Raw genomic sequence first — 24531 nt, 5'->3', positions numbered from 1 at the left:
CGAACAAGATTTTAGTATGTATGAAATTTTAAAATAAATAAATAAATAAATCTTATGGACGAATCAATCATAAAATTTGAACTCAAAATCATTTATGAAAGATTTTATCTAACGTTCGTTGACAGAATAAGTAAATGATTTTGGTTAACGGATAATGAAGCAATTATCAACGTTTTTTCCTTTTTTTTTTTTCTTTTTTTTGGTAAGGAATGGGTGAATACAAATTCCAATTGAATACCAAAGGATTGGTTAGGAAGGTTACAGATAGTCCTCCAAAAGGAAAAAGACGTTTTGTACAAATTGTATGCTCTACCAACATACAATAAAAGATACATCCCCACCCTCCAAAAAAGTGAAAGGGCATTTGGCATTCAAGTAATTTTTACCGTTTAGTTAGGTTTTTTTGTCTATTCTAACAATTTTAAAAACAGAAATCATATTTATACTTAAATTTAATAATTTATATTTTTTATTTTTTATTTAATATATATAATATAAAATTTATCGTATTATAATTCAAATGGATACCCAAAATATTTTATTAAAATTTTAAATAGTATTTTTTTATAATTTTTCTATTATCTTAACCTAAAACTCATGAACTTACCGTAATGCCCTTCAAGCAACAGCCGTCGAGTAAAGAAAGGGAGTTGCCAAAACATAAAACGTAGACGCGAAGCAGAGTAGGGTTGCAGAGTGGTTGGAGAATGGTTGATTCCATAAAGAGACTACTTTATTGTGACAGTTACTTGAATAATAAAAAAAGGGATCTTTTGTCAGTTGTGCCAAAAATATTTTTGCAGAACAATTTTCCTCCCATTATCCACAGAAAGAAAATTTTTTGAGGGAAAAAAAAAAAAAAACCTCATGCTTTGTTGTATGATGTAGTATGAAAGAGTTTGACTTTAATAAATGGTGTGAACACACAATTGATTTTTTTTTTAGCACAATTTCTTTTTTCTTTGGGTTCCCTTTACGTTTTCATAGTCTCCTTAATTTCAATATTTTGCCGATTAAAATAATAATCAAATATTTTTTAAATTAATATTTATTAAATATCATTTTTTTAAAATATTTATGTAAGTCAATTAAAAAAATCTTTTTCTCTTCAATTTTAGATGAGCTGCTTTAAAAGTGGAATGATACATTTATAAATTATGAAAACTTAAAGTATTCTCTTCAATGTTCTGGCAAAAAAAAAATAAAAAATCCTAATAAAATATTCAACAAAAATATATCTAAGATAAAACCAATCAAAGAATGTCGAAATTAGTTTTTTCAAGATGCCTTTTAAAGTTTAAATTAATATTTTATTAATAAATAAAAAATAATTTAAACAAAAATAAAAATAACTGTGAAATTAAATAATATTTTAATTTTTATGAAATCTATATTACTTCTATATATAGGGTATAGAAATTATTACAATGCACTTATGTAAGATATATAAAATAATTTACGGGTATATCGATGAGATATTGGCTTAATAATAAGAACGAAAATTTATAATATTTAAATTATAGATTTAAATTTTACTGAGTTTTATTCAATTTCATATAAGATTTGTCTAATTATTTTATAGTTTGTTGATTAATTATTTAGTGATTTCCTATATATGCATATAATATTTTATTATGATTATAAACATTTTTTTATTTTTAATTTTAAAAAAAGTAATTTAGATTATGGACATTTTAAAATACAAAAGAAAAATAGTTTAAACAATAAAACAAAAATTATTATCTTTCAATAAGAAAAACCTCTTTATCTTAAGTTTTACTTTTAACTAAGTTAATATTTTTAATTAAACTTGTGATTTTTTATATATATTTCATTTTAAACTTGCGATATTATGTTATCAATTGAAGCAACTTATCGATTTATATCTATGCTATATATAATGCGGTTAATTGAGTTTTGTGTCACGAATTAAGTAAAATTAATACAATTAACAAATAAAAATAAAAATAAAAAATGAAAATATTTATATATTTTTTAATTTTTAACTCCATTTTTAATTCATGTGCATTTAAAGAATTTATGTTATAACTTTTTTCATCACATAATAAATATATTAGAATTTTTTTAAAAATTATACTCATAATCAAATATTATATTTAAATAATTAATTAATATATTATTTAATAAATAATAAATAATTTAATTAAACAATTAAACTCGAGACTTAATTATGATTATATATATAAATACAGAAAGGTAAAATTTTAACAAAATGAAATGTTTAATTTTGAAATTGAATTCTAAAAAATTATTTTTCAAAATTACACGTGTATGCAATATACGAATCTTATGCCTTACTTAATAAATAAAATAAAAAAAAAAAAGGAAAAGTGATTTTCCAACTCTTTTCACAGAGCATTTTAGTTTTGACCAAATAATAAAACACGTTTTCCATATTCTCAAAACCGGAAAGAAAGGTAAAAACCACTTTTGCTTAATTAAGATTCATTCATCGAGTAGATATGATAATTTTAGTCTATATTTAATGATACTAAAAAAAATATATAAAATGATATGATTTAAAATTTATATAAAATTTTTGTATGAAATTGAAAAATATAAAAATATTTTATATTTATAAATTAATATAAATTATGATATAATATTTTTTATATTTTATATGTGTTTAACGTCAATATAAATAAATTAATAAAATATAAAAAAATCCTAGCCGGCTAAAAAGGAAGAGACTAATGCAAAACGCTGATTGAGTCTGAGTGTAAAGCCGAGCAGCCAAATTTTCGCTTTCACTAACTGTGCCGAACTTATCATTAGACCAACCCCCGCGAAACCTCTCAAAAAGGAGAAAAAATAAATAAAAGCTTGAAAAAGCGAAATCTCTGCCACAAAATTTTTAACCAATAGCCTTAAGAGAGAGAAAATAAAACAAAAACGAAGGTGGCTTCGTCGTTATTTTTAAGTTGTTAACTAAGCATAGTATTCCTCGTGAGAGCGTAAAGCCTGAGCCAGTTATATGGTCGCGTGACACCCTGCTGTAACCGCCAGCTATTTCCGTTCTGGCGACACCCACAGTATCACAGAAAGCGCCTAACCCCGCCGCACCTTCTCGTGCCACGTTTATTTCCTGTCCTCTTGATTGAGCCACGTGTTGAGTTCACGTTTCTTTGTGGAGTCACGTCTGATGACGCTTTCCCTGTAGTTCAGTTAAATTACGGAATGATTACAGAAAGTCGAAAATAGCCTCCTTTTGAGTACAAAATCCGCAAACCAAATAAGGAGGCGTTTGTCTTTGCCCATGGTAGGCAAACTAACCAGCAGGTCGGTGAAGCTGTTACTATACAACTCAGCTGTTTGAAGCAACAAGTAAAGGCCAGTTGCGATGCCGAATCCACGAAGTTGGTTACTTTTTGACCGTTAAACATCCGTGATTGACTTCAGAGACTGCCGGATTTGATTAATATGCACATTTAGATACTGTGCCTAACGACACGTGATAATGTCGTACTTCCAGACTCTTTCTTTTCTCTGACCAAAATGGGGACCAGGAGACTTCGATGCCACCGTCAGGATTCATTCAACTTTAGGTTTTTGTATATTCGTCAATTAAGATTTGTTCAAAGGTAATGGGGTAAAAAGGGATAAAAACGGATGGTTCCTTATAAAAGAGAGAAACGCGAAGGAAAGGAAAAAAAAAACCGCGTTTTAGCCGGCGACGCGTTTGGTTGAACCGTCTAACAACCACCACTTTCATTCACAATTCCCTTCTACTCCTTTCCTAATTTATTTTTATTTTTTTATATTTTAATTTAGCGTTTCTTAATTAAATAATTTTTTGTTTAAACAATATTACAGCTCATCTAAAGCACTAATATTCGAGTATAAAAGTATAAATTATTCTCTGTTGGTTCTTTTCCACTTTTCTAAGCCTACCCTTTTCCTTTCTCTCTTTTTCTCTCTCTTACCGTTCGTCGGAAAACCGCCTCCCTCCGCCCGGAAACAGCTCTTTCTCCGGTGAATAAAGTCTCTGATTCGCCGGAAACCATTAATCTCTCTAGTATTAGTAATTTCCAGCAATACTTTAAGCATTTCTTCTCGTGACTCGGATATTGATCTCCGAGTTTGACTCTTTCCGGTGGAGTACGTGGCGCGTTATGAGAATGTGGTGTGTTTAGTTGCCCTTTGATGCTTTGGTTTGATGAAGATCGTGATCTAGGGTTAGGTATTTACGGATTTTGCGTTTTTTTTTTCATTGTTCTTTGGATTGTTTCGTTTGGTGAATTGCGACAAAACGGTGGCGTGCACAGAACCATTGCGGAATGAGATGGTACGTGAATTCTTTTGTTGAGTTCTTTCTAATTTTCTTTTATTTTTATTTATATTTTCAATCGATTTTTCACGGTTTTATTACCCTGTCGTTGTACGGATCTTAACTTTTTTCCATAAAATCTGGTTTCCCAGATTTGTTCTACATCTTTACAAAAAAAAAAAAAGAAGAAGAGGAAATTAATTTTTGAAATCTAGAAAAAGAATTTTCATCAATGATTATATATAGTGCTTCATGCATTTGGAGCAGATGGATTTTGGTTAACAGTTTTTTTAATCACTCATTTTAAAATTACAACTTAAATTTTACAGACTTTATTTCTGATATTTCTATGGAGGGCTTTTGCGTGGAGATGAGGGATGCTTCATTTTTCTACTAATAAAACAATTTACATGTCTGTTTGTTGAATTTCATTGTTGAGGTAGAGTTTATTTTGACTACGTTTTTAAATTTCGTGGATAAGATTAAAGTTATTTAATGAATTTCATTTTATTTTTTACTATTTTTATTTAAAAGTTGATCTGGTAATAATACCGAGTATTGTTGTTGAAATTGTCTGGTTTTTGACTTAAGATTCAACATGGGTTTCTGAAATTTCTCAAATTTTGACATTATATTTACGGCATATTTGATGTACGATGAATTCAATTGGTCGGTAACCTTTGACTCAAGATTTTAATGGAAAGTTTGGGGACGTAAATTTAATCTTCTTGGGCCATTGATTTGAGTTAGATTGAGTCAGCCATCTGTCTTCTGTATGCTTTAGAAATTATCCTGGGTAAGATTGGTGTCGGCTTTTTGGTTTCACATTCTCATTTTTACATTGATTACTGGATGGAGAGTCTAGTCTAGTGATGGTGATTGAAAGATGGCTGTAGATGCTTTCCCATTAACTTTTATTGTGCTCTAGTTTGTTCTTATATGCATGGATCGGATTTATCCTTTGCATCTTAATTTTCTTACCTGATTTTTTTACTCTGATTTTTAATGATCTTTGATTATTTGACTAGAATAGGCTTTTTATTTTTTATTTATTTTTGGCAGAGAATGGTGCAAATGAAATACCAGAAGTATTGACAAAATTTGTTCTGTTAAGAGCGATGTTGAAATTATGCTTCCATGAGTCTAGGCGATAGTAGTTAATTTCCATCAGAGGTTGAACTAATATATAACTATAACTTACTGAAAACTTTGTAAATTAATGTGTTGGCTGTGTACATTTAGTGTGGTATGAATGTTATAGCTGCATGGACAAGTACGGAGGTCACTTGGATGCTGATACATTTGACAAGTAGAAGTATTTAACTTTGTATGTAGGGAATGTTGAGGCTGCTTTTGTATTGTCATTGGATGTTTCTCAAATCTGCTTCTATCTTTGTTTCTATATACTGATATATGATTTTTTAAATTTGTTTCTCTACTTCTTTTGGTAGGTGGAAGGAAGGGCGTGTTTGCCTAAAGAGGTAAGAAATGGGTTGGAGTTATTGAAGCGTAAAAGGCTTCAACGAATAAAATCAGAAACTCTCTCTGGGACATCTGGTGTCACAAATATGATGGCTAGAAGTGGGGGAGATGCTTTGAGAGTTTCAGCATCATGTGGAATGAGGTTACAAGGGAATGCAGAATCATTTTCTAGGTCAAATGTTGCTTCAAGTGAGAAGACCATCTTTTCAAAGCGCAAGGTTGATAAGTTTGACACTAGTGATCTAGAATGGACTGATAAAATTCCAGAATGTCCTGTATACTGCCCTACAAAGGAAGAGTTTGAAGATCCTTTGGTTTATTTACAGAAGATAGCTCCTGAAGCTTCAAGATATGGTAAGACCTTCTGTGCTTTTAGCCTCTGTCTTTAACAAATTCAATGCTTTCCATCTCCAAATCCTAATACCAACTCCACCCCTTCTCCAACCCTGGTTAAGGGACTAGAAAATATAACCTTAAAGAAATGTAGAAATAGAGAAATATGACGGTTCATATCTATGTTTGATGTTTTCATTTGCATTTTTCACTAGACATTGATGCCTATGACTTTTTGTTTGGTAGGCTTTTTGTTAAATATTGTTTTTCAAGGGACTGAATGAATTTATGAAGTGAAGGCTAAACATCTGTAGTAGAAATAAAAAGCTCTGAATGCTGTTTCAATTTTATGGTACTACTTGTCTTCACTGCTACACATATATTATAAAGGTTTTCTTATTAGTTGCAATAATAACTTTTGGTTTTCATGTCTTGCACAAATTAGAAGGATGGGAATAAATGAATCTATTTTGAATTAATTATCAGGCCCAAATGTTTGAACATTATTTATGGAAGAATGGTAACTTCTTGGGCACACCTGTACAAAGAAATTGGTCTTTCCAAACAGCTGTATGGGACCTAGTTTTACTTTTATTTTATCTGATATTATGCAACCAACTAAAGAAGGGATATACTTGTTTGGATGTTGAAGGAAATTTTTAAAAAACGCCTCTTTAGTTTTTTTTTTTTTTTGATAAGTAAATGCTGAAGCATTTTGAATATTTTCTCCTTAATTCGAAGGAATATGCAAAATCATTTCCCCTTTAAGTGCTACTGTTCCTGCTGGAGTCGTATTGATGAAGGAAAAAGTAGGATTCAAGTTCACAACTAGAATACAGCCTCTTCGTCTTGCTGAGTGGGATACCGATGACAGAGTAACCTTTTTCATGAGTGGAAGGTGAGCTCTCACTTGAAACAAATGTTGTTTTGTGCCTTGAGTATTTTTCTGGTTTTGAATGTGAGCATTTCTTTCAGAAATTATACATTTCGTGATTTCGAGAAAATGGCGAACAAGGTGTTTGCTCAGAGATATTTTAGTGCTGGTTGTCTTCCTGCAACATACATGGAAAAAGAATTTTGGCACGAAATTGCTTGTGGGAAGACAGAAAGTGTTGAATATGCTTGTGATGTTGAGGGTAGTGCCTTTTCTTCTTCTCCCAGTGACCCGCTTGGAACTAGCAAATGGAATTTGAAGGTGTTGAATTCAGTACTATCATCTCTTTAGTTTTTTTATTTATTTTTAAATGTTTTCTTGTAGAGGCCTGTTTGCTTAATTTTACAATGATAGTAAAATTTTAGAAAAGAAAAGTAACATTGCTATTTTGTTGCATTGCTGATTGATCTCATTCTTGGGTCATTTTATTTCAGATTCATGTATTTTGTTGTAGATTTATGGTTGAGAGGCTAATCTTCTTTGCTCTCTTTTGATCCTTTATAAACTCTCTGCTTCATAAAGTGTAACAAGTCTAGATGTTTATATGAGTTGGCATGAAATCAAAGCCCCAGTGGTGGTTGGCACTACAAGTTATACTTGTGCCTCAGGATTAGTCATTGTTGTTGATCTCTTTTCCTGCCAAAGAGTTCGCCAAAGAGATTATCTCCTGTCAATAAGACTGGTCGTTTTTTCAGATGTGGTCTTAAAACTGAAGCCTAAGAGACACTATCCAGTTAGAATGATTGTATACCTTAATATATGGTCTTAAAGAGATAGATTATGTCAGCCTTAACAGTCACTATGGTAGTGGAATAAATCATGTCCTCTCCTGTCTAACTAATAGGGGCTTTAGAGGATCTGCGGCTGTAGGGAAGCAATGTCCCCAACAGCATAGACACGCCTTGATTTAGTAATCTCTTAAATGGTTCCTGCTGCAAATTGGTTCCATGAGGGTCCGACAGGGTTGATGCCTCTTTATTCAATCACATAGTTGTCAAGGTTTGTTAAACCTGGGGAAGTAACTGTTATATTATTATTTATCAATAGTATATGGATAAAGGATGTAGCATTCCCAGAATTCTCTTGAAATTTAGTAACTTCAAGGTTGATATTGAGGAAGCAATTTGATTCTAATCCTATTATGATTGGCTCTATCCCTGTTCTGGATTCTGGTTTAACTCTTTTTGTTTGATTTCAGAAAGTCTCAGTTATATTATTATTATTATTATTATTATTATTATTATTATTATTATTTGTCAATATTATATGGATAAAGTAAGGATGTAGCATTTCCAGAATTCTCGTGAAATTTAGTAACTTCAAGGTTGATTTGAATTGAGGAAACAATTTGATTCTAAAACTGTTATGATTGGCTCTATCCCTGTTCTGGATTCTGGTTCACTTGGTTTTTATATGCTTCTCTTTGGTTGATTTCAGAAACTCTCACGGCTGCCAATGTCCATTTTGCATCTTCTGGAAACAGCAATTCCGGTATCGAAAATTGAAATTATCCAAATCTCAATTTTGGCTCTCTATACATACAGATAATTGATCTGCTCACATGTATGGTCCTTCTATTCTTTGAACTGATGTTTGTTTCAGGGAGTAACCGACCCCATGCTTTACATAGGAATGCTATTTAGTATGTTTGCTTGGCATGTGGAGGATCATTATTTGTATAGGTAAATGTTATCAAACATTAAATTCTTTTTCAGTTATTTACTTTCTTAATATTCTGTAATTAATCCTTTTCTTCTTTTGTGGCAGCATTAATTATCATCACTGTGGGGCTTCAAAAACTTGGTATGGCATACCTGGTCATGCTGCTCTAAAATTTGAGAAGGTTGTCAAGGAACATGTGTACACTAAAGATATCCTATCAGCGGATGGTGAAGATGGGGCTTTTGATGTGCTTTTGGGTAAAACGACGTTATTTCCTCCAAATATTTTGTTGGAACATGATGTCCCTGTTTACAAGGCTGTGCAGAAACCTGGAGAGTTTGTAATTACCTTTCCGAGAGCATATCATGCTGGATTCAGTCATGGTAAGGCATATTTACTTTATTTGTTCTTCCTCTGCTCTTGCAGAATTTGATGAATATGTTTTTAATTGTAATCATTTAGGTTTCAACTGCGGTGAGGCTGTGAATTTTGCTATTGGTGATTGGTTTCCTTTGGGGGCTGTAGCAAGCTTGCAATATGCACATCTCAACAGGGTGCCTCTCCTTCCTCACGAGGAACTTCTGTGCAAAGAAGCTATGGATCTCAATACAAGTTTAGAACTGGAAGATTTGGATTTTTCCCCAGCAGACTTGGCCTCTCATTATTGCATTAAGGTTTCATTTGTAAAGCTGATACGTTTCCTGCACCGGGCGCGTTGGTCTGTCATGAAATCAAGGGCATGCACCAGTGTATCTCCAAATTATTATAGAACTATTATCTGCACTTTATGCAAACGTGACTGTTATGTTGCTTTTGTTAACTGCAGTTGTTACTCTCATCCTATTTGCCTGCGACATGGTAATCTTTCTCAGATCCTGCTTTATTTTGGTAATTTCCCTTTGATATGTAATTTTGTCTTATGATGAACCTGGTCGCCATGTGCAGATATTAAGTCACTTGACTTCCCATGTGGGAGCCATCATGTTCTTTTCTTGAGGGATGATGTTGGAGAGATGGAAGCTGCTGCCGAGAAGTTTGAGCATGATGATGCCATATCAAAAGAGGTTGAGCGACAAGCTGAAAATGTCTATGACTTGTATTCATACCCAATGTCAAGTAAGTCCCAGACTGATGTAGAGGATGGATACTTCCCATATTGTGATATTAATGTTGTTTTGAATCCTGAGATTGCTGCAATAACTACAAATATGGGTCAACCAGTAGAAGATAGACATCCTCCAATGAGGCACAACACTGGAAATTTTCGACCAGAACTGACGGATGCTTTCTCTTCTTTTGCCACATCAACTCTCTGTTCTTTTGTGGAGCAAGTCGGATCCTCACCCAAAAATGTATGATCCAGCTCTACCTGCTGAGTATCTTAATGTGTTAGGCTGCCACATGGATTATTGTAATGTTTATGTCTCTGTTTGAGCTACTGCTCCTGCACTAATTTAACGTTTGGTATTTGTATATTTCAAAGCAGGTACAGGGGTTAGCTAACCTAGGAAACACTAATGGTAAAAGGTTCTCTGAAGAAGTCTCAGAAAATACATATGAATCATCTGTATCCTGTTTGTCACATGCAAATTGTCCAGGTATCCATCAGAATAATGTTCATGAACCAGTGACTAGGTCTATAGTGGACCAAGACTGTGATAGTTCCGATTCAGAGATATTTAGGGTTAAACGACGTTCTTTTGTGAAGGTTGAGAAAAGAAATGGGAATGACACCATGTCATCAAAGAGATCCGAACACCAGGTATAATTATAGCATTCCAAAGTTAATTTCTTATGTTTTATTATAAAATTGCCAACTTAATTTTCAGGGTGCCTTTTCTTCCTAAAAAAAAAGAAAACTATTTATTAGGGTCTGAAGTTGAAATTCATTAAATGGGATTCATTCATGCAATTTCTACAAGTTATTTGACCATATAAAGAATCTTCTTTTACCTTTAACTTTTGACTTCTCATCGTCAGGTAATTTGCCCATGGAAATTCAAGTTGCGGTCCTAATGTTTAATCATTGCGCTAATATTAGCTGTTCATAATAGTTTTTGGGGGTAATATTTGCCTTTTGGGAAGTGTTTTGACTTTACAATATTTGTAGTGTATGAGAGAATTGAACTTAGATTCGTTTGTGACAATCATGATCTTTGTTTTATATATATATATATATATATATAGAGAGAGAGAGAGAGAGAGAGAGAGAGAAATACTTTCCTGAGGAAAAGATAGAGTGCAATATTTTCATATTTTGCTGTTGTGCTTTAATTTGCCCTTTTTGCTGATTAAAAAAAAATAGTCTTTACTTTGCCAGTTTCTTCTCTGTTGGGTAATCGTTGTTCATGGCTTGGCCCCTCTTATATAGATTTACTTTACAATAAGCATCTCATCACTCATTTGCTTTTACCCTCTAGTGAGTCTGGTGAGGCTTGTTAGCGGATGACAAACTAACTTTTGATTCGGTAATAATTAGTTACGGCTGTTGAATATGATTCCATCATTATAGTGATTGTCTTCAATTTGACAATTGTGTCATCATATTTTATTTTGCATTCATTTCTTGCCTTATTCACATTCAGTCCTTTCATTTCTTTCATGGGAGAGTTGTTTTGTCCTCATGCTTTTGTTCATTTGACAGGGGCTCAAAAGATTAAAGAAACTCCAACATGAAGCAAGATGTGCGCAATCAGTGCCATCTGAATGCTGTAGAAATGAACCAAATAGCAATATTAATCGCACTTCTGATTGTAAAGAAGCTTCAGAGAATGCTGTGAAGGACAGATTTGGAAGAGGCATCCTGCCCATTTCTATCAAGTATAAGAAGTTGGGCAATGATGAAGCAACGAGTAGGCATCGAGAGCTCTACAGAAATGATAGGATCCGGCACGAGTTAGGAAAGAGCATGACGGAACCTCCTTCTTTAGAGGTTGGTCCAAAGCGACTTAAAGTCAGAGGCCCAACACATCTAGGTTCAGAAAGCAGACTGAATTGAAGTTATAGATGTGCAGAAACTGATGGTTGGGTTGCCTCTGGAGCATCCTCTGGAGCCTGACTTTGCTAACTTCATTCCCTCTAATGGAGTTCTAACAACACCGAAATTCCAAACGATTGATTCTCAGGGAGTAGCAGCGAAGATTAACCAAGAGTAGGACAAATTTTTATTCTTTGTGCAGTCCTCAACACCAGGGCAAATTGCACGTGGAGTGATTCTTGTGGTTCTCAGGCCGGGGTGTTTTTCCGTCTTTGGCTGGAGAACCTTCGTGCAAAAGCTGAAAAGTAGAATTTGGGTTAGTTACTTTTGTAAATTTGTTTCCATCAGTCAAAATTAATTCTTAGAGAGGAACGTGGGCATTCCCATTGTTTCCTCAAATTTAAAAATCTGCCGCTTCCCATTTTAGGTACGTTATTCTTTTTGTAGCAATGTATACTGCTTAAATAAAATGCAGAGAAATGCCCATTTTATCTCTCAAATCTTTTCCTTAACCTCGAATATATTCCATTCTTCTCTGATATTATTGGAGTTATTCACTAATTAATGCGAATGAAATGTCTAATTCATTGGTTGCTCTTTGTTATCGGACAACTCGTAGATGTAACTCTTGAGAACGATCTTCGTCTTGCAATATAGGATTGTGGGGCAACTCTAAACTGGAAACAAAATTGCCCCACTTGGCAGTTGCTGCAACTTGCAATGTAGGATGGGCCTGCAAAGTTAGTATTAAGCTAGGGGGCAGAAGCCAGCAACGCCTTTTTTTTTTCTTTTTTTTTTTCTGTAGTTGTTTGGAAAATAGTGGGAACTGGGACGCAAAAGGGCTACATATGAGCGTGTTGTTAGTTTTCCTGGGGTCATGAAATGGGCCTCTTCTGTTGCATCTGTATCGAAGCAATTACGGCAATGCTAGGGTCCTCCAGGGACCACCGTCCTGTTTCCATAAGTAGTCCATCTCTAGCATGTTCCGAGAATGCCATGGTTGCCACATTCCTTTTCATCCTATCTAGAAGATAATCGGACATTGTTTGTTCCATTCCTTCATGACGTTCAGATTTCTGCTATTGTTTTGCTTTCCAATGTTTCTAATTGTTCTTTTAAGTGATTTTTGTCGTCGACGCCAAGGTAAGTTGGCAATGTCCACGATTTTTTAAAATTTAGTTGAAGTGTTATTGGGATTTAAACCTGTTGATTGATGTGAATACAAATTGAGGTGAAGGGGCCACGGAGCTCTTGGCTTGGGTTATTTATTCCATCTTTATTTGTTGCAGTTGCAGATATAAGTTCTGTTGGTATGGTATATTGGATATTTGAATATGCCAACGCAAATTGTTCATGTAAAATTCTGTGGTTTAAAAAAAAAAAAAAAGGCTCGGGCGGCTTTAGTTTAGGTCAAGAAACCTTTCAGATATAGTTTAGAGAGCTAGGGTTGCGGTTGGGCCATTTTAGATATCGAATTGTTTCAGCTCTTGGATCCTTTGGGTTTACAAGTTATATTTTGCCCCATTTTCCAGTTCCAGGTTACGGTACCCATGAACTAAATCCCACTTTTGCTACTGCCTAAAAGCGTTTTTCTTCAGACGAAGATGGATAAAAATTGTACCCAAAGAAAAGAAAAGGGAAAATTTTTTGAAGAAAACTAAGAATTCAGTATCATCAATCATTTAAAATTTTCTTCATTTCCAAAATCCTCGTTATATGATTGTCTTTATTCAACTATATTCTGAGATAGTCAGATCTCAGAACTAAAATATTCTCCGCCAACCCTCGAACACAACAGCAAATCTCCTTTACATTTCTTTCTTGCTTGTTCTTTTGCCTCAAACATGACAGCAACCTCAACAATTAATGGGCCCTGCTATCCACTACTCCAAATTTATGTCCAAAACAAGTCAATGAAAACCATTTTCAACCCACACAATCAGAGTTAAGCCATGGAATTTAGAGCCCAGTTCCAACACCTTGCACTTCTCTCACAATACCCAAAACATCAGTAAAAACAAATCAGAAACTGCTTCATTTTTTCACCTAGTGGAAGATGTAACATTTAATTGGTAACTTCATCAATTCTATCCCAACAAACTTGGGTGCCATGCCCCAATATAGTGTCATTGTCAAAGTACTGCTTTCACTCAAATTGGCAACACATCAATTCGATATTATTTCCACAACTGTTCCTCCCCTAAAACTATGTTTCACTCCCATAACTTTTTAGCTTTTTAGCTACTTGGAAATGAAAATTAATAATTATTATTATTATTTTTAGAGTAACCTATATATTTAAGTGAAAATGTTACTGAATTGTTATATCTTAGGGTGTACATATTAGCTAATTAGGTACAAGACCCAATACTATTTTTTATGTATAGAGGATGGATGGGCAAAGAGTACTCAACAGCTTTAACTGCAAGCTTAAATTATTGTTAATATAAGTAATTTGCATGATCAGCTTCTAGAGGAAACACCTGAATCCTTTAGTCAGGTTTTCTGAGTTTATGTATTTGACCAAGCAACATTATTGTGGTGAGACTGAGGTAGGAGAGGGGATACCCATTGCCTATAGGGCAATTTGGTCCCCCTCCAAGTTCATAAATCATCAAATTTATGAATTTCAATTGATATTAATCTTGAAGGAGCCTTTTCAAATATAATTATAGTAATAGGGTATGAAGGAAATGAAAGAAAAGGTTGAATATATAAGCATAGGGCAAAGAGTTCCTATTAGGTGGGAGCCTACATCCTTTATTTTTTAACTTGACCTCCCCAAAAGGAGCACCATATTCCATTGTGATCGGATTGAGTGAGTCTTAAGGTTTGTGGGACCATTCCCCCCATCTCTTATTAATCATTTCCACCTTTATTTGAAGAGAATAAAATTGTGGAATGCAAAGAAAGTGAAACCAAAGAAAAACTCATATGAAATGAGGACCAAAAAAAAAAAATGTTAATGGGTTCTTGTCAAAATCTACAAATTTCTTTCAATCACTAGTCTATCTAGATTTGTAGGGCACTTATCTAAGCTACCCTTTTGCTCCAAGTCGTTGGAAAAGATTCAAAATGTTTCCATTTTTTGTTTAATTTTTTTGTTTATTTTTATTTCGTTGCAATTAGGATCCTATACTTGTTGCTAGCTTCTACTCAATTAGAGAAAAAGGAGTTGCTTACTACTTTAAGTCTTGTTTTGTGGGTTTGATTAAGGGAAATATCTTCTTTTTAAAGTGAGGTCAAGTTCCTTGAGAATATTGTGTTTCTTATAAGCAGGAAAGAACCACACGCCATCATTTCTCCTTTGAGCTCCTTTAATTAAAACTCCTTTTTATTATTAGGGAATATTAATTGTTCAAATCTTCCACTAATTATACTTTCAAGAGGTATCATCCCAAACCTTTCCTTATAAAGTTGCCAGCTACTCATGAATAAGCTGAATGATTTAAGTTTATATATAAATAAAGAATCAACTTACACGGTATAAAATAAAATAAAAAAAATTACATATTTTTTAACCACTGATTTAAATAAAATTAATAGACGAGAGAGATAAATAAAATATAATAAAAAATAATTTAATATCATTTCTTGAATATATTGAAATAATCGTATTTTACTTTTTATGATATTTCCGACGGTAGTTTCTAATCAATTCGGCTGTGAATGAAAGCAGATTTGAAAAGATTCAGAGCTTAACTAGGAGAATCCAAGAATTTTAATTAGTACACAAAGTTGTTAATTCATAATTGATTGGTGCTAATAGATGAGAGGGAGAGTAACTCTTAATTGATGAAAAAGTAAATTAAAAATTAAAGACTATTTATTAATTAGAAATAGAATCTAAAAATGGCCACTATCATATCTTCAAATGCTTTTTCCTCGTATCATATCTAAACCGAAATAAATAAGTCATTAATAAATCAATAAATTAAGAGGTACAAGAATCTAAATCAAGGCTATCTGAGTCACACAATCAATATTTAGAAAAGTTATTGGCCTCTAAAGGAAAAAAGTTTTCTCAAGTTCCTCCTGTTTTTTTTTTTTCTTAATTTATATGTACATAAAAACGAAGAACATATGCTAGTGGAAATTAAGCTCCACTGTCTTCAGTAAAATTTGGAACAAAATCTAATTGTAATATAATTAATTAAACCATACATTGAGTTAGGTTTTGCAGAAAAACAATTAAAAAATCCTGATCGATATACTAAGAGAAAGAGGAATGTCACTTGTCGATGAAAAGAGTATGTCGGATGAATATTTGACCATAAAATCATATGCTTGTGTTTGTGTGAGATAATTCTCTCAAATTACATAGTATAAAACTAAAAAAATTTATATTTTTTTTCTAACCCTGATTTTAATATATATATATATATATCATTATTATTTTGATTTTAGTTTCATAAGATCAACTTCATTAATGTAAAGACGTGATGTGAAGTTGAAACTAGACCTGTTACCTGATCGTACTAAGGCTGGGAGTTGAGCAAGGTTTTTGAAGCTCGGGTATGAAGTTTGAGACATTATTTAATAAATAAAAATATTTTTATTTAATTTTAATTTTAAAATACATTTAAAATATCAGAATATTTAATATTTTAATATATATTTTAAAATTTTCAAGTTTATTATGTTTAATAAATCGAATCAAATCTTGAGAAAAGATTTTCAAAGATCAACTTACTAACCGGGTTCATAAACACCTCTAATTGAAACTTTGATCTCAGTTTTCCAAAACCTATGACCAATAATGATCAAGAACTAGATTTTATTGATTAAGGCAGGCCCGATATTTATTATCTTTCAATCAATTCCTAATCTAATAGTCTAATTCTCAACTTTGCTATACCTTTTTTTTTTTTTGCATATCTAATCTATCATTCCATGAGTTGATTACAGCTAGAGTCTCCTAATTAACCATTTCCTTCAACAAAATAGAGGAAAGAAAGAATCCGTTTTGTCAATTGAGAAGTGAAAGTATTTAATTAATTCCCCAAACAAGACTTCAGCAGTGAATTCCATATACTCTTTCTCTTTTCCTTGTGTTCACAAGAATAATGTCTTAAGTTAAGCCAATTGTTTTGACAAAGCAGTTTATCAAACTTCCTTCAACACTCGGGATTTTGCCTTTTTGAAAAATTTAGGATGCCAAAGGGAAACATGTTGACCCATTTCCAATTTTCAATGAAAAATATTGTCCAAAAAACAGTGATATCTTTTTTTTTTAAATATTGGTACGATTATTTTTCAGTTTCACACCTTCCTCTATGATTAATCTAAACTATTCTTCGTCAAGTCCCATTGGTCTCAATCAATTCATACAGTCTGAGTCATCATTAACTAGATATCACGTGATATTTTCATTCATTGACAAGTCAATATTATGCACAAATACTTAATTATTTAGAGTGATCGATGATTTTATAAATGACATTAGGAGATCCCCACACCAATAGTTTAGTAGGCCATATTTTCAGCCATTGGGTTCGAAGATCTTGAGACATATGTTGCATATCAAGTTGCTGTGTTTTGTCAAATTTTGATATAACTTAAGAGATATAATCATTGACTATTGCCTAATATTGGATTGGGTGAATGTTACTTAAGTTGAAGCTTAAGAATAGGCATTGATTGAAGTAAATAGATATGTTAATGATAGATAAATATGTTTCTTTCACCTTTACTCATCAGTTTAAGTATTTAAATCAATGATTCTCCAACATACAAGGGCTTATGGTTCAAATCTGTTATCTTTGTCAAATCCTGATACAAAGCGTTGTTAACATGATTTTGTTTGCATCACGTGTTAAGTAGTGTTGTCGAGGCTTTGATACCTCTTCTTGTCAATAGATACTAGCTAGAACATATATATAGTATAATTGATGTCATCTTTTTGTGATTTAGGTCCATGACAAGAGGGTAAAGTTGAGGTGATAATGTGTTTGCATGTGAAGAAACATGTCAAGATTATTAATACATGTAATTTAGTGAGGTTGGTAGAATTCCTAGATAAATTCAGATTAATACAAGTTAAGATGAATAATTCAGACTTGACTTAACGGTTTTTATTTGTTTTTAGCATATAAGTTTAAGTTTTGAATCTTGCTATTTTTTTAATTTCCTCAAGATGTATACAGTAAAAAAATACAATATGAAATGAAGAGCGTAGAGATTCAAAAGTACAAGTTTTAGGTCAACAACTATATGATTTGTTGATAGAATACTGAATTTTTAGTTTTAATTATTAGAATTCAATTCTTCCTAACCTTAAGTAAAAAAAAATATAGGTTTTAAGCTAGTACACATTTGGCCAAACTCTATCTATACATGGTGTTGAGACCATTCAAATATATATTTATGTATAATAGAAATATACTAATATCTTATAGTATAGATCTTGTTACGTAGTTATGGAGCGAGAACACCAAAGAGAAATCAGCATACATAGCATGGTAGACAAAAAAAAAGGCTTAAAAAATTGAGGGATTAATGTAAGATTCCTTCTTGACCACTCTAATTATAGCCATATTCTTGGGAAACTAAGATCAAGATTAGTAAATAATACGAATTTTCTTTCCCTGACCAAGATAGATGCTTCCACACTAAAAATCTTCTTTAAAAAAATTCCTCAAAACTCGTATGTTTTAAGCTTTAATTCTCATTCCCAAGGAATGGTTGACATTGATCCCATTACTTTAATCCTTTCCTTAATGATATATATTTGATGAATTTAATTGCTTCAGTCAACAAAATTGTCAGTCTTCTATTTCTGTTCTTTGTGTCTGTAGCTGCAATATTTTTTTTTTAAAAGAAAAAATTTTGATCACAAACATGCAATTAATAAACAAAAAAAAATGTATGTTTAGTGCATTGCTTCCAATGCTGTCGGGAACCCTAAGTTAATTTTTTTTCTTGTTTAATATTTTATTTTTGAAATCATTTTTTTTGAAAAGAAATTTAATTATGAATTTCCTTGATCCAACGATCGGATGAGGTGCCACTTAGGGTGGCTGTATTATTTTGAAGCAATGTCCTTCTGTTAATTAATGCAATGTTAAACAAAATTATATGAGGGTGTTTGTGTTTTTCAATTCTCAATTGATAAGATTTTTAAGATAGAAATGTGGGTTTCAATGGAGATCTCTCCCCATGGTATCTTGTTGATCTCACAGTAGGATTTATTGGCATTGAAATGAGCAAGGCTTGAGAGAAGGAGATGCCTACGGCCATTGAAATGAGTAGATCAGGTAAAGCTAGACAATCCACAGTTTTCAATTTATATAAAAGTGGCCATCTTCTTTTCTTCCTTATGGTACTAAGCTAGTGCGTAAGTACGTATAGCATTATGTATGTTTGGAACAATTTGGACCCTTTCCAAACTCACCAAGAGGTCTTACACATTACTTAACCAACTCAATGTATTTTTAATTTCCTTTCGAATTACTATATTTCAGATACAAATTATAAGGGAACCTAAATAATATTTAGCAAAGTAATTCATCTCCCAATTCTTGACTCATTAATAGATTAAGTTTGCTAGGCTTATGCATGCATGCATGGCTGTCGTAGGATTTGATAACAGCATAATGCCATGAGTGAGATGTACTCAAATGGTGGAAACAAAAAAAGGGGGGGGGAGGGGGTTTGACAGTCTCATGAATGTGTTTGTTGCTGATTGAATGTTTTGACTGTCTGTTAAATGAATCCTTAGTAGGGACCTAAAGTTCATCCAAGGAAAAGCCATGGTTATTGGATCGATGACCCCCAAAGCAATGTTAAACAGCAAAGATAACGCTTATCTATGCCCTCATAGCCCACACGGTTGGATTAACAAAAGTGATATGAAAAAGAGAAAAAAGAAAAAAAGGCTTTCCATCATCTTTCTACATGCTCAACAAATAATTGTTCCAACCTTTTTCATGAAAAGAAGAAAAGCTTAATTTCGCCCCTTACGAGCAATAGAACTAAAATCTAGTAAGTCCATAGGAGATGAGGTGAGTAATTAAGATTTAAGATTTAAATGTAAAGTATCCAAGTTTGAATTATCATAAATTTTTATTAGTAAACGATTTGTAAATTCAAAAAATTTTAAAAATTTCGTAAATCTCTTTATAGATTAACACTTTACTCTAATCCTGCTTTTAAACTTTTTCATAAAAAAAAAAAAATCAAATTTCAATATACATTTACCGATGAAAACCTAAAACAAATTAGGACAAAATTAATGGAATGACAGTCAGCATAAAGTTTTCAAAATAAAGTCAAAAGTAAAAATCAGCTTTATCTAAATTTGGGAAGCAGCTAATGTCATTCAAGTTTGTACAGAATGATTAATTAATTGACAGAGCAAAGTAATTTACCGACAAAAAGAGTTTGGTCAAGCAAATAGATAGGACCAACTTTTGCCCAATTGCCTCAACCAATAATCTGCTTTCGGCTTCATTCAACACACCTATGTAGCTTATTTGTTTTTGGTTGTCACCGTGGCACAATCTTTACCATATATACATAGTACATATTTAAGAAATTTCAATTATAATAATTACTTTATTTACTTAAGGGACTCTTAAAGTAATTCAAATCAAGAGTTTCACAAAGAAATGGAGGTAAATTGAAGTTAATTGCCAATTAATCTTTAGAAATGAATAAAATATATTGAAATTAAAAAAAGGAACAGTTCCTAATATATCGAAATTAAGCATTTTTTAAAAATTTTGTTGAATAAATTAAGAAAAATTTCGAGCGAAGTAATTAACAGGAACAATTATCAATGATTGTAGGTGACAACTAGGAGCTAAACTTAGCTCATAGAAACAGGCAAATGATAGGCTAAGTATTCAGCAAAATTGGGTCATTTACAGATTTCAATCATTTGGGATGATATTTATCCATGAGATCATGTCATGCCAATAACTTTTTTTTTTTTTTTTTGGGTATTGGATATCACTATTACCCAACAAAGTATATAACCAATATTTCGAACTATACTTGAAGGAATATTAAAAAGTTTTTGCAAATTTGTTGCTTAATTGACTATTATTAGTAGTATTAGTACTTGTTAATTACCCTATCTCTCATGGTAATGTATTATTTAAGGTCTTGAATTTGAATTTTTGGGACGATGAAATATGAATAATTAATTTTTCGATAATGTTGGATTCTTAATTTAAATTGAACAAGAGTTCAATTTTTAAAAATTTTAAATAGTAAAAAAAATTATATATATATATATATCGATCCAAACAAAACTTAAAAAATAAAATGATGATAATTGAATAGTTTTATATATGGTTGATGTTGGTCCAAAATTAGAATATTAAACATGAAGATGTTGGGCAGCTGTGCATTGGAATGTTGCATGTATGTTTCATGAACTAATCACATGGCATTTGGGGCATCATTCATTCAAACCAGAGCAAACATGACAGGCAGAAAACCACATACATAGATTAATTAGTATCCCTACCTCTAAGCCCATGCAAAAAGTTTGGAAATTAACTTTGTTAGATACTTAGGTTTTTTTTTTTTTTTTTTTTTACTACCGTAAATGGGATATGGGTAATATATTTGATATTACTAAAATTCCACTTTTAAAATGAATACTATTAATTAATTAATAATTAATCGAGAATCTAATGTTTGTAGTTTCATTAATGAAAATACTAAATGAAAAGTGCAATTGATAAGTGGGTTTCCATTAAAAACTAAGGGTCATGAATGGTATCCATGAAGAACTTCAGAGCTGCAATGTTTCAACAATTTAAGCAATTTGAAAAGCCCTAGTAGCAACGCTCAACTTCTCTACAGGGAAATTTATCACATGTTTTTTTTTTCCCTTTTTCATCTCAAATTTTTGTTGCAAAGTATATATTCTTCCATTTCGAATTCCAATCTCTATTTTTGACCATCATATTATTATACACAAAAAAAATTACATTAAAGCATTTAGTTCAATGATTAATGTATAATTTCTTGCTCAAATAAATAGGATTCGAATTATTCCTTCGAACAATAAAGAAAATTGAAATTAGATGGCCCAGAAAAGGGTACTCTCATCCGGAATGAAATTCAAATATAAAATATCTTATACTTATGTTCATGAAATTAATTCAAATTATGTAATTTTAAATAATTTTGTTAATTTAATGATTTTTTTTTTGTTTCAGAGATATGTGCTAATTATCTAAATTTTATTTGTAAAAATATTAAATTTTTAATTTTAGTGATTAAGATTTAAACCATAGTTATTGGTATTGTATCAGCATCAACCGGTACATATCAATTTTGAAGAAAATTAATATGGTGCCCATATTGTAGCAATTTTATACCAGTTGTTTCTATCTCTGCCAACGCATACCACTTAATATCAGTTACGGGTGTAATTGAGCCAAATCGAGTCGATACAATGAGAAGTTTAAGCTCAAATTCGACTCCTAACTCACGATTCAATACTCGGTTCGAACTCGATCGAATTTTATTTTTTTAGTTCGAGCTCGATTCGTTATTGAAATTGAGTTACTCGAGCTCGTTCGATTAAGCTCGATTAATATGTAAAAATAAGCTCAATTTGTATACTCGATAAGAGCTCAATTATTTATGTTCGAGTTCGAGCTCAAATTCGAGATATTTTATTAATTAAAATAATAAAAATATATTTAAATATAAAAGCTCAATTAGACTCTCGAACTATTCGAGGTAGGTATAAGAATACTCGAACTCGACTCGATCGATGAGTCAAACTACTCGAACTCGAGTTCGACTCAATAATAATCGAATAAAATTTGAGTTTTATTCGAATTAAATCCGAGTAGCTTGCGAGTACTAATGTATCATTTACACCCATAATATCAATTAGCACAGGATTTTATTTTATTTTTGTTTTATTTTTTTTCATCTTTTTTGATTCTTTTAATCAATTCTTAATTTTTTTCTTCAATTCTTTTTTATCTCGTGATGATTCTTATTTTTATAATTTCATTAAAAAAATAAAAAATTTTCATTAAATTAGGCTATTGAACCCATTTAAAAATGATTTACTATGTTTTTTTAATATTTAAAATTTATTACATTTATTTGATATTTGAAAATTTTGAAAATTAAATATTTATAATTTTGAAAATTTATATTTGCATATAAACATATATAATTAATGGGGATATGTTTGTATGTGTATATAACGTATATATAATTTAAAAAATGTTGGTAAACCCAAAACGATATGCTGAAACAAATCGATATTAGTATATATTAATACCAAAATAAAAATAATATGCCCTTTGATACGGTAGTAACTACTTTGATTTAAACTACATGTGTCTATGAGTCGGGTTAGTCCAGGCTGGCCATCGGAAACCTTTGCCTAAAGCTCAGTCCATTAAATCCAATAGACCCAATTTTTTAAAATAAAATATTAATGTTATTAATATATTTTAAAATTAAAATTAAATAAAAATATTTTTTACTTATTAATAATGTTCTCGACTGAGCTTAAGCTTCAAAAATCTTAACTAGGGCTCGACCTAAGTTAGATCAAGCTTGCAGGTGGAAAATAGCCTGATCTGTTGATAAATTCGATAGATGAAAAGATCTGATTTAAACATTAAATTTCAATTGGAAACAAATTTAAAATGTTTTAGTGAGTATATAGGATTATTTTCCTGGGAAATTTTTTTTCCTTTTCTGAATGGTACAAAAAGAGAGGGGGGATTCCAGTTCCATCTTCACCAGTCACTGAAATGGTAGTTATTTAATTAAATTGGTTAAAATCTTCTGAGGAGATAGGGGGCAATTTAATTTGCACATGAAAAATCCTGCAAGCCAAACATGTGAGCTATAAATATATATATATATATATATATAATTGACTGTTGTCTTTGAAGATGATTTAATCTGCTTACTAACATTTTGTCCATCCGACGTTTGGGCAGCGACCGGTGTCTAGGGGTACTATTCCTTTTTAAGGGCTGGGGCACCTGTGAAGTGACACCTTTACCCTTGCAGTCACACCTTTTTGCTTTATAGGAAAACGGTTAATTTGACTTTTCGTCCCATGCACCACCCCCCTCAATTAGGAGGGACCATATGTGTAACTAGCCAAAATTATTATATCCTTTAAATTTCTCACGATATTATATATATGGAAGAGAAAACGAATGAGAAATTGGCTTGGCGCCCCAAAGTTACATACAGAAAGTAAAATGTGGGAATTAGGGTTTCATTATGCCCAAATGAGTGGTTGGAATCAATGTATTAATCATATGTATCTTTCACAAAAAAAAAAAGTCTAATGTTTATTTTGATTTTAGCATCTATTAAACAATATAAAATTTTTTTATAATACAATCAAAGTAATTATCGTATTTTTTTTATTATGATCTGATTTTTTTTAAATGATTTTAAAAACACAATCTCATATATAAACGTAACGCATGCATTTAATTATATCCAAAATGCTCTTTAAATGATCAATTAGACTAACTCTTGTAGATTTTAATTGAATATGTTGGTTAATAAAAATAATATTTTAATTTATTGTTTGAATAATAGAAAATTAAGTATGAGTTGAAGGACAAATGCACACGTTAAAGTATTATTAATATAACCAATGGCCATAAAATCTCACTTTCTTTTTTCTCTCTTTTTTTGAAAAAAAAAAAAAAGGTAAAAAAGGAGAAAGAAGAGAGAAAAGAGGAGTAGTAAAAATGAAACAAAGTCCCTCAAACTAATTATTTACTGTTTTGCTTTCTCATCTTTTTTTGCTTCCTTTTCTCACACCCCCACGTCCACAAAAGAAAAATACTCGACTTACTCGTCTTCTTTTTCTATCTCTTTCTTTTCTCTATAGCT

The 24531-nt window shown here is 31.5% G+C and overlaps 1 protein-coding gene and 1 long non-coding RNA gene across 13 annotated transcripts; one reads left to right on the top strand and one right to left on the bottom strand.

Annotated features, from left to right (window-relative positions):
• Positions 1-2810: 2810 nt before the first annotated feature.
• LOC149515950 (uncharacterized) lies at positions 2811-3420 on the bottom strand. The gene is made up of 2 exons (XR_016346099.1): positions 3295-3420; positions 2811-3175 (listed from the first exon to the last, which is right to left on the bottom strand). It is a non-coding gene; the product is annotated as an uncharacterized LOC149515950 (long non-coding RNA).
• Positions 3421-3880: 460 nt separating this feature from the next.
• Positions 3881-12176, top strand: LOC111291484 (lysine-specific demethylase JMJ13-like). Of its 12 annotated transcripts, XM_089767480.1 has the most exons (13): positions 3881-4306; positions 5740-6124; positions 6845-7001; positions 7079-7298; positions 8475-8528; positions 8640-8719; positions 8805-9082; positions 9162-9557; positions 9645-9815; positions 9924-10051; positions 10186-10297; positions 10408-10461; positions 11344-12176. In XM_089767480.1, the coding sequence occupies exons 1-12, from the start codon at positions 4304-4306 to the stop codon at positions 10410-10412; spliced, it is 1989 nt and encodes a 662-aa protein (XP_089623606.1). In that variant the 5' UTR covers positions 3881-4303; the 3' UTR covers positions 10413-10461; positions 11344-12176. The 12 variants fall into 12 exon arrangements, with proteins under 12 accessions (XP_089623606.1, XP_089623600.1, XP_089623598.1 ...); XM_089767474.1 differs by having other exon boundaries at positions 10186-10461; XM_089767472.1 differs by having other exon boundaries at positions 10183-10461.
• Positions 12177-24531: the final 12355 nt, after the last annotated feature.

This window comes from Durio zibethinus, chromosome 11 (assembly GCF_047325235.1).
Source record: "Durio zibethinus cultivar Kanyao isolate XHJ-2024 chromosome 11, ASM4732523v1, whole genome shotgun sequence".
NCBI lineage: Eukaryota > Viridiplantae > Streptophyta > Magnoliopsida > Malvales > Malvaceae > Durio > Durio zibethinus.
This window is presented reverse-complemented; position numbering and strand designations above follow the sequence as displayed.

Bases quoted from the DNA above. Each gene is read 5' to 3' on its own strand.
- LOC111291484 (XM_022883291.2), top strand. The intron at 6,125-6,844 runs GTAAGACCTTCT...CTTAATTCGAAG, and splicing joins TCCTGAAGCTTCAAGATATG to GAATATGCAAAATCATTTCC. The intron at 9,558-9,644 runs GTAATCTTTCTC...CGCCATGTGCAG, and splicing joins TCCTATTTGCCTGCGACATG to ATATTAAGTCACTTGACTTC.